The 11,200-nt window shown below is 36.1% G+C and overlaps 1 protein-coding gene across 7 annotated transcripts; it reads left to right on the top strand.

Annotated features, from left to right (window-relative positions):
- Positions 1-3,576: 3,576 nt before the first annotated feature.
- Positions 3,577-9,119, top strand: LOC122291686 (GPI mannosyltransferase 2-like). 7 transcript variants are annotated; one of them, XR_006236731.1, is made up of 9 exons: positions 3,582-4,042; positions 4,169-4,274; positions 4,586-4,678; positions 4,768-4,963; positions 5,440-5,618; positions 6,334-6,557; positions 6,939-7,108; positions 8,059-8,351; positions 8,453-9,119. XR_006236731.1 is itself a non-coding variant. In XM_043099554.1 (8 exons), the coding sequence occupies exons 1-8, from the start codon at positions 3,619-3,621 to the stop codon at positions 8,507-8,509; spliced, it is 1,449 nt and encodes a 482-aa protein (XP_042955488.1). In that variant the 5' UTR covers positions 3,578-3,618; the 3' UTR covers positions 8,510-9,119. The 7 variants fall into 7 exon arrangements, 4 of the variants coding, with proteins under 4 accessions (XP_042955490.1, XP_042955488.1, XP_042955489.1 ...); XR_006236732.1 differs by having other exon boundaries at positions 8,437-9,119; XM_043099554.1 differs by lacking the exon at positions 8,059-8,351 and having other exon boundaries at positions 3,578-4,042.
- The last annotated feature ends 2,081 nt before the right edge of the window (positions 9,120-11,200 follow it).

Raw genomic sequence — 11,200 nt, 5'->3', positions numbered from 1 at the left:
TCTTCAAATGGGACAAATAAGATATCCATGTAAACTAGACTAAAAAAGAAACAACTTATATGAAGGAGACTTTATGATAAAACACTTACAAAAGCTTCAAAATGGGCGTGCAAAAGAACTCCTAAAAGCTGTTCGAGAGAAAGTGTTTGATATTCTTTTAAAGGAACGTGTAAATGAAGATAAGTTCGTAGGTGATAGCTGGAGATGCTTATGGACGAGATAAGGAAGATGATAAGGTTGGAGTTGAGAGTTGAGTGTAGTTTTCTCCTACCCAAAATATCTATAAAAGATTATCTCAAAATATTCTATCCAATAATATCTACAAAAATCAGCTTAAGATATTTTCCAAATGTGGAGTAGACTTGGAAGAGTAAAGTGGCTAAAATCTTTCCATGTGTATTTTAAATCTCTATTCTTAAGATATTTTCCAAACGTGTATTTTGCTTAGGTGTCATGATCTTACACCTTGATTTCCTTCACAATTCCATCTAATGGTTTTTCTTTGTGCCAAGTATCTAACACTATTCATTATGTGTGGTTAAGATCTTGCCAAGTGTCCAAATAAAATATCGCTAACCTAATTTGGACATTTCACACTGTGATTTTGAAAATATTGCGCTTAGTACGTTTACCGAGGTTACTATTTACTCCAAAAATAAACGTAATAAACTTAGTACTGAAAAATCCTAAATATTCAATTAAGCCTAGTGGTGTAGACTATAATGTATTCTGACACTTCTAACTATCTCAAATAATGAAAATCGCATTGCTGGCACCACAGTGAGTGATAACACTAACTATGTTGACAAGCTAAAACCTATGCGATTAGTGGATTCGTGAAAGCTTATAGAGTCTTCACGAGGTTCCTAAAGTCAATAGAAATTCCACAATTGAATTTCTAGCGGGCTGTTACACCGATCGCAGAAGCATGACGTCGTTGTCCAACAGATTTCCATCCAAGGCCAGATTGACATCCTTATGTACATTGTCGAGGTCTGTAACAACGGATCGGGGCTCTCGACAAAATTCCAGTTCGCCAGTCTGAGAAGCTCCACTAATGTTTTAACCATTTCTAACACGCGAAACGTGTTCATTGCTATTGGCTGTGATACATATGCATACCTTAATGGTATATATTTAACAAGGTCACAAAGGTTCCATTCAAGTACATTTTTATTTTTTTGTGTTTTTGAATAAAGGAAATCTAGTTTGAAACCCTTTACTCCAAATTTGACTTTGATGACTTGGTAGCTTTTTCCCCCTGGAGCGATTTGAAACTAAAATAAATAAAAGGATTTATTTTTTTTATTTATAAATTATATAATTAAAATAATATTTTATGCGAACATGCATCTCGTGATAAAGTGGAATTACAAAAACTCTATGTGCAGTCATTCTTATTACTCTCTTATGCATTTTATTAATGTGATTGTTTGCATTACTTTTTTAATAAAAAAATAACTGATTTGATCAATCACATTAATTGAGTGTACAAATAGTACATAAAAATGAATGTATGTAACAGAAATCGTGGAATTAAGTATCACCCCATTTATGCTCTTAAAATTATCTTATAATAAGTTAAAAGAAGTTTCAAAAAGGATCCAAGAGTTAATAATTATTGATTTATTATTGTTAATCTATATTACATAATGATATATGTAGGTGGGTGCGAAGAACAGTGGCTTATTTTATCATTTATTTTATTTTTAAGAGCATAAATTAATAAAATGGAGCTTGATATTATTAAACAAAAATAACCCTGCTAATTCTTATAGTTAAGTTAAATTGAAAATTGATGCAAAAAGGGGCAAAATTGATGGCCCATTATTTGGAAAATTGGAACTAAAGAAAACATCTTATCGAATGGAAGCAATAATCTTAAATTTAAAGGGAAAGAAATGAGAGATAAAAGATGGATTTAGAGTATGTGTAAGAGAGTAAAATATAACAAGGCCCAAAATGGTTCTTAAGGTTCAGCCCATCAAATGACCATCACTAGATGACAAAGGAAGAGAGAGAAAAGGGGACAGAGAGAAGAAAATGAGTCAAGATGTTAGAGAGTCAGGAGGAAAAGAGGGAAGATGACATAAATGAGGGGTGAAGTAACATAAAGCAAGGGAAAAGCAAGAGATAAAGGGACAATGACACATATGACTTGGGGGGACTTTTGGGCAAGGCTTCTCCAGGAAGGCTTCTTCAATATCAAGAGAGGGGTTCTAGTGATGGAGTTCGATCGGGAAGAGAGGCCTTCGAAATCTAGTGTACAGTGAGGATGAGAGACAATGAGAGACTCTAAAACAAGTTTATTATAGTGGATTCTCCTCTCCTTAAATCTCATGAATGTAAGTCTAGTGCCGAATCTCATAAATCTGCGTGTTTATTTCTATTTACTTTCTTTGCATTTATTTACTGTTTATGGCCATGGATGTATGCACCGACACCATACGGCTGCATCAGACTACTGTCGGGGGCCCACACAACACTGGCCTAGGCCCGAAACAACCTCAGTTGGACTGAGAATGTATCTTTCTCCCCTTCCAAATGTCTTTGATGTTTTTAGACATTAAGAGTATGAATTAAGATTATTGAATTTAAAAAATGATGGAAAATGAGGGAATTTAGTCTTCTAATCAATATCTCAACATTTTATGGGAGGCAATTTAATTTCCGACCTCACATCTTAAAAGAGTACATGTCCATATTTAATATTTATCATAAAAACAAGTTGGAGAGGGATTGTATGCCACACTGTAATCAGGAGCGGATGGGGATCATAATTATAATGCATCTCCACACCTACTACTACTAATAATAATAATTAATTTATATATATTTTTATTTACAAGCCGGAATGAAGGATAGACCCTCCTCACCATTAGCCATACGATATGATTTGTAACAGAAGTTTAAGAATTAAATTTCTTACAAATCAAGTCTTGCCATATAAACAGTATACTTGTGAATAAAAAAACTCTTTATGAAATTTATCAATACTAGTACTTATTTGTTACTTCTTGAGGTATGGGCCTCCACATGTATTTAATTTTTGAAATGGTAAGTATTAATGTAGCATTAGAAACTGTGAGTAATTCACACAACTTGCATGTTTTTTAATTGAATTTTCCTTTGTAGCCATAAGCTAACATTTTTGTTTCCGTTTAAAACCCAAATTATCTAAATTTTAGGTAAATTACTTATATATATATATATATATATTAATTTGTGCATTTGATTAAAATTTGACCTTTAAGATTGTGTGGTGTGAACAGTTTTTCATTTATATGGATGGTTTGATCCTACGGATGATAGAATTTGAAAAATATAAATAATTTAAGGTGGAATAAATTAAAATTTCTGATCATTCTTAATTTCAAGAAATATATAGATAATAGTTTTAAGATGAAAAGTGCAGTACATGCAGTCAAATGGAAAGGCCACCCAAACGGAAGGGAAAGAGCGTAAGGCCCAAATGTTCTGGCCCAACAAGCGGCAAATAGTCCGTTAAAATGTGGATGCGAGAGGTTCAAAGCCCACCACAAAGGGGCCCGGTGACATTGGTGGGTTTTTTTTTTTCTTTCCGAGAGGGACTCGAGGGAGGCTGTCCGTTGGTCTTCCATGACTCTCAAGGTGGTGGCTACTGATAGACCTAGAGGCCATAGTCATACTCCCAGTTCTAATCGTTCAGCAACGGACCTCCGCCCCCCCATGACGATCACCCCCACATTCGGCTCTAAGCGCCACCAATCACTGGTCCTTAGATCGTCGATCCTCTCCCGACTTCTCCTTTTAGCTCTCACCATCGTCTGGCGCACACTCCTCACCCCCTACGACACCTCCGCCCCACTCAACCCTTCCTGCCTATCCCACCACCACGATCCCCCACCGATTCTCTTTCCCTCTGTGGCCTCCGCCGTCGAACGCGGCGTCGTGTGGGACTCCGTCTACTTCCTCCGCATCGCCCACTGCGGCTACGAGTACGAGCAGTCCTACGCCTTCCTCCCTCTCCTCCCCCTCACAATTTCCTTCCTCTCTCGCACGGGTTTGTGATGTTCATTTCCTTCATTTTACGTCGACTTCTTTTCCCCTTCCATTCCGAAGATAATGATCTTATTTTATCATCATTTTAAAAAAATAAGCTTTTTTTTTTTTTTTTTTTTTCTTTCAGTATTTGCGCCATTGGTACCGTTAATTGGATATAGAGCGGTGCTGGGGCTGTCTGGCTATGTGATCAATAACCTCACGTTTGTCTTCGCGGCGATATACTTTTACAAGTGAGTTTAATTTACTTACATTTTTTTTCTTTGAAAGCGTTTCCTCTTCTTCTGTTTTTTCTCGTATAAGAATTTCATTTTTTGGTCATATATATATATATGAATTGTAGTTCAAATTATTCAGTCTGATTTTTCTGTATATAGGTCGATGTATAATTCATTGGATTATTAGGATATACAATTGCTTAGACTCAAATTAAGTACTCTGCCCGTGAAAGTCAACTACATGCATGGTTTCTTCACATTTATATCTGTTTTTTTCCCTTCTCTAATTGCTTCTTGTTTTTCTCGTTCTCTTTTCACGCTTACAGGCTTTCAGTTATTATTTTGAAGGATTCTGACTCCGCATTGCGGGCTTCCATCTTGTTTTGCTTCAATCCAGCATCGGTATTTTATTCGGCGATGTAATGTTCTGGCCCATTCCATTGAAGTCTATGTTTGAAATAAATGATGAATCTAAGTGTAGTTGTTATTCTTGCTCCTGTTATGACAGATATTCAGAGAGTCTGTATGCCTTGTTTTCTATTGGAGGGATATACCACCTGGTCACAGGTGGAAATAGTATTGCTGTTCTTCTGCTTGCTCTCTCTACTTGTGCCAGGTCTAACGGAGTGCTTAACGCGGGCTATTTTTGTTTTCAGACGCTACATCAAGCTTATGATGCTGTATTTGTCAAAAGACATGCTTATGTGAGATACCGTGTTGTTTCTCTGACATATTTTCTGTTTATGGTTGAGGCTATTCTTTCTTTTCGTGGAATAAGATACTGGCTCAAGCAACCAAATTTTTTGAATCGGTCTCCTACAAAACAAGTTTACATGATCGACTGTTCTAGTCTTGACATATGCAAATAATCATTTTACATTTACCAACTAAGGTAAAGAAAACTGATCAAACTATTTGTTCATGCATCTCAATAGACTCTTTTGGCTCTATCACAAATGGAAAGGGTAGTTCTTGTCAGCCAAAAGCATCCACCATTTTAGACCAAGAAATCAATTGATCAAAGATTATTTGGTTTATTCTTTTATGTTTATCAAGAAAGTAGTACAGTCTGAGATCGTTGATATGAAATTACTCCCTTTTTTGTGCAAGGCTATGTTCAGTTTTTTCATTTGATGCATAGGCCAAGATGGTGATTTTGTAATTCTTATTTCTATTCCAGTTGGCGGTACAGGTCCTTATTTCTGGTGCTTTGCGCTGCATATGTATTTTCACTCCATTTATTGCGTTTCAAGCATATGGATACTACAATATATGTCTAGGAGATTCCATAGATGAAATGAGGCCCTGGTGCAAAGCAAGACTACCTCTTCTGTACAACTATATTCAAAGTCATTATTGGTATGCTCATCTTTTTTTCTAGTGTTGATGGGTTTTCACCTTGCTAATTGCCTCATTGCTTTTTATGCAGCTGTAATGCTTGAAACTCTTTTACCTATCATGCAGATAGATGGGTGATAGATTTAAAATTTTCCTTTTGCTTGTTGAGACTTGCTTTACAGAAATATCTTGAAATGAATGCTTGTTTCACTGGGAGCATCATCAATTCTTTCATATCTGTTCTGAGCCTCATAAAATCGATTGCCTTCTCTAGCTTTCAGATAAAAAAAAAATGGTTATTTTTTTAAGTCCATGTAACTTGCAGCAGTGAACTACGTCTCTATGTATATTTAAATTCTCTTTCTAACCCCAAGGGGTTGACCTAAGTGGTGAAGGCCTTGGTCTTGGGGTCTCATTCCCTTCAAGGTCCAAGGTTCAACACCTCATGGGTGCAAACAATCCTTTGGGGCCACACCCCCCGGTGAAAAGCCAGCGATTTAACCAGTTCTGTGTAGGGAAACTTCCGAAGGTGTGGTGCACGGGACCGGGGTTTATTCTGCAGGGGTGGGTCCAAAGGGCCCTGCCTTGGAGAGGTTCCCCGACATCAAAAAAAAAAAAAAAAAATTCTCTTTCTGTAATATCTTGTAATATTATTATTATTTAAATAATAAAACACAAAAGAGACGTTTATATATATATAAATATTATACACACTGATGGTTTCTTTTGATGCCAGGGGGGTAGGTTTCTTGAGATATTTTCAGCTGAAACAGTTGCCAAACTTCTTACTTGCATCTCCTATATTGTCTTTGGCACTTTGTTCTATTGTCTATTATGCAAAGTCAAGGCCTGAAATTTTTTTCTCACTGGGCCTTCTAGCTTCTGTTGAGGAAAAGAATTCTTCAGCTGTGCTTTTCTCTCTGGAGACAGTTCAAAGATCAAGTATTGCCCGCTTTCCAGGTAAATCTTTTTCTAAGATTCAAGGTATTACTAAAAAAATTGTGTTTCTTGACACTAATTGACTTATGCTTTCATTGTAGGGAATATATCATACATCAAATCATGAATAGTTAAAGTCACTGTCTAGATAACCAGTTGGACCTGTCTTTAGACATTTATTTTGTTCTCTTTCTACAGAGTGCCCAGAAGCGTAATCGTATTTTTTCATTTTTAGTGTTTGGCTCATTCTAATGTCTTCTACCTTATACTGTGGCCCATACTTTCATGTGTCTGCTTGCGGTGTGTAATTGGGCACATGAGCTAACTATATTCTTTAGAGGTGTGATCCTTCATTTTTCATTATGATGAACGACATTTACAGCCAATGATTGCTTGCAACAGGGCGTCACAATCTCAGACAGAGGAAGCATATGACTAGAGGGGATCCTGTTGCTCTCCCACTGGAAAATGATTCATTAGCAAAGCTGGGATACTTGACTGTCTCTTGTCTCCCATTTATTCTGCAATTGGCATTTATGGCAGCCACAGCATTTTTTGTCATGCATGTGCAGGTTAGACTCATTCATCTGTTAACTTTGATTATTTTCATTGATCTGTTGAAGATTATACCGTTTATAAATCGGCCTTACTAATTTATTTTGCACTGGTTGCTTTCTCGTGTTGGTTCAACTTAGTTTTGAGCATGTAAAGGGTATGCTTGCTGATAATCATATGGAGGTCCGTGGGGGTTATTTCTACAGCTTCATAGGTTTGGAAGTAGGACTAGATAACCTGTGCCGAGTTTCATCTCTTTGCTCACAAGAAAGTTGACCTGCTATATGTGGTTGTCTATTGGGTGCCCAATAGAGGTGTAGAGCAACTTGACTGATTTATGCTCCCCTATTAGAATAACAAAAGAGAATCAACAAAAACACCTGAGTTCTACAAAATGAGCACTATTTTGCAAAGATATAGCCCACTTATAACTCAAGAAAACATTGACTAATAAATTTCTCTTTTTATTTCTTTATTTCTGTGAAGCACAAGATGCTTTTAAATAAACTTGCATCTATTTGTTTATAGTTTGTGAAGCATGGAGTATTCCCAAATAAACTTGAAACTTGCCTATCCAAAAAAAACTGAAACTCTGCAACTGTCTTCCTAGTGCTTCGTAATGCAGGCCTTGGATTTGCAATCTTTTAATCGGTGTCTTTGGAAAGAAGCTTAACAATTTCGGTGATGTTGCCTTATAATCTTTTGTGAATAACAATCCCATTGTATGGATCCTTTGAAAATGTTGCTTATTTTCAATTAATAAAAACTTGCTTATAACAATCTACTTCTGGACATACACTTGAGGTGTTGCACTCTGGTTCGTCATTAGAAGTATAAAGTAGTTCTTTGTTTTGCTTCTTGCTGTTTTCAAGTATATTTTGAATTAGCTCTTTTCAAGTATATTTTAAATTTGCTGGATTGCCATTATTCGAAGATAGGGCTTTTCTGAAGATTTGGTTTTTGGCAGGTGGCTACACGCTTTTTGTCTGCCAGCCCTCCCCTTTATTGGTTTGCCTCAAATCTAATGGTACAACGTAAGAGATGGGCATATCTGATTTGGGCATACTCTGCAGCCTACATACTTCTTGGCAGTTTGCTATTTTCAAACTTTTATCCTTTCACATGATAAGATTGGTAGTGGCCCTCTTACCTGCTGGTTAAGGCTGGTCTAAATGCACTTGCGTTTGCATCATTTACCTCAGCTTGGATTGATTTCATATGCAGAACGATAAGATCTAAAATCAACTTCTTGTCTTAGCGGTAAAGCAAGATTGCCTTTGCCTCTGTATGTAAATTAGTATTGTGCCAAAAACTGAATAAAATAAAAAATTAGCATCATGTGAAGCTATATTTTTTTACAGGATAGAGAAGCTGTTCATTCCTGTAGGTTTGAGATGAAGCTTTTGTTGCAGCATTAGACTGAGAAAATGTATTTCTATACCATAACTCTGGGGGTGCAGGCATTCTACAGCAGCAGCAGCAGGCATAGACCCAAAAAGCAGTGGTACAAGATTGGGAATTCTCGACTATTTCTAGCCCACGTCTAACTCCACAGTTCCACTTCGGGTCCAGTTATTGCTTGATCCTGGTTTGGCTTTGTTCATGCAAATTCGTTGCTACCTCTCTCTCTCTCTCTCAATTTTCCACTGATTTTTCTTAAGGCTGCTGCATGCTCGTGATACATACATACATGTAAACAACTGATCATGAGTTGCTGGAAATTTTGTCGAGATGTTCCCGTGTAGTCTCTCTCTCTTAGAACTTAATGCAGTCGAAGATAATTATAACACAGCCAATATTCGAATTACTTTATTTTGGGTGGGTCTGCCTTAAATAAATATCAAATATAGTCGGAAATTTTGTTGAAGGTTGATCGCAGGCTCTAGCGTCAAAGTGTGTATAGATCCAGCTGCCACTAGTCTTCTGGTTTAATCATGCGGAAATTATGTGTATGCCCAATAAATATTACGAACAAATTGTCACGACTCATCAATATGTATTCGACAGGTAATTTCCTGCTTTTTTTTAGTCCATTCCCTCTACTTGAATCTCATTCTTTGTCAACTTTTGGAAATGCCTGCGTATATAAATGTCATAACTTTTGTCTTCTTTCTTTCATTTTCCTTCATGTCTCAAATACCTCTATGTTACTTCATGCAATCCGATGATCAAGGGCTAGGCTTTGTCTCACTTAATTTATTTAGATTTCTTCTTCTTTTTTTTTTTAAAAAAAAGGGTTAGGCTTTGTCAAGAGTTCCTTATTTTACATCTCTCCCTTATAAGGATTATTTACTGCTCAGCTGTCAGCTCGATCTATAACCAGGTGGCCCTAATTAAGAATTTCACCAGATAACAAGGAAGATGATGATAATATTTAGGATTTGTCTGAAGATCAGGAAGACATCCCCTATTAACAACTGCATCCAACGTGTCCTAAATTTAGAAAACTCAACCTTTTTATCAGTGCAAGAAGCTCTTGGTCCATGTAAATGGCATTAAGTGAATCCTGTTCGTTGACAGAATGCATTATCCATTTATCCCTTTTGTATTGTTGTGTATGTATGAAGATTTTCATTCTTGCGTCCATTTGAAGGCACTTTATGTTAGGTACCTATCTATCAGATAATATATATATATTTATAGATATAGATATAGGAGGGTTACCAATGTTAGGAATAAGGAGGGAGACTTCTTATGGAAAACAAGACTTTCTTTTTCCTTTATCGACAGAGAGTTTTAGAAGGTGAGTCAGTCCTATATATATATATATATGTGACAAAATGTTAAGGTTTTTGTAGTAGCGAGAGATAATATATATCCGCATGAAAGGCAGGAGGTTTAATTTGGCTCAATTGCTATGAAAACTTGTCTCCCAGACTCGGGTGATAATTAGAAGTGTCTCCTAAAAGTTGGTTTCTATCGAAAGCCCTTGGAATTAGCTTTTACAGTATAAAGGGAAATATGTTAGTAATTTATGGTAAACTAATCAAACTGTTTTGAATTATTTTTATTTTTATTTTCAAGATAGTCTATTCATATGGTAGGAATAGCTCGTGTACCAATGGCTCATATGGGGAACCTTGGGGGTCAGTCAATCAAAAACTAGATCTCGGAATCAGTTTTTAGCGAATGTTTAGAATGTCCTTTACACTCATCTTGTTCAGTTACTTCACACATACACGGCATATATGTAAAGCATCATATGTAAAGCATCAGTGACAAACAAAGAAATAGATCTTTTGAAACTTTGCATCTCAAGTATGTCTGTCACAAAGAAAGATTTTAATCCTGTGAACGTGTTTGTTAAAGTCTAGAGCTTAGCAAATTTTCTCAAAGCATAACATCGTATAACAAGAAACTTCAAAACACAGTAATATAAAGAATATATTACACATGCAAAGTGGAAGAATATGGCATCAAACCTCCTATTGCTCACCACCACCTTCCTCTTGCTCCATTGAGACGTTGCCGTTAACAGTTGGAGAGTTTGATTCTACTTCAAGATTGTTTGGGATATTGAAATATTGCTTGATTGAATCATATATATTGAATAATATGGTTAGATATACTATTGAGTAATTCAATAACACGTGGATTAATATATGGATCAAGTAATATCCTTATGGTAAATAGAGATAAAATAGTCCACTCAAAAAAAAGGAAGATGATTAATACTAGACAAGTACAAGCGAAAACACCAGAGATGTAACAAATAAGCCCAACAACATAGCAATAGATAGCATTTGGAATGGGTCGGGATAATTACATCAAAGCTAAGAAGTGAACACATACAACTCCAATGAAAAAAGACATGATTATTTGGTGTGTCTTAAATGGAGAGGAGTTTGAGTTCTGATACCGTACTTAAAAAAGATTTACAAAAACTTGAATGAGAATTTGGATGGTGATTAGGAATCCGATGGATAGACCGGGGAATCCTCCAGCTGGCTAATCTTGATCACTGCAAGCCAAAACAAGATTAATGTAACATCCTTAATTAGTAGTTTCCACCCTAATCACCTTCAACTTTCTTTTATGTATTTCGATTTCTCTGTTACTCATGTTGAAATATTATAAGCCAAGGTGCTTCGAGTCTGACTATAACAAAT

Source organism: Carya illinoinensis, chromosome 13, assembly GCF_018687715.1.
Source record: "Carya illinoinensis cultivar Pawnee chromosome 13, C.illinoinensisPawnee_v1, whole genome shotgun sequence".
Classification (NCBI taxonomy): Eukaryota; Viridiplantae; Streptophyta; class Magnoliopsida; order Fagales; family Juglandaceae; genus Carya; species Carya illinoinensis.
Note: the sequence above shows the minus strand (reverse complement) of the source record. Positions and strands in the feature narration are given on the sequence as shown.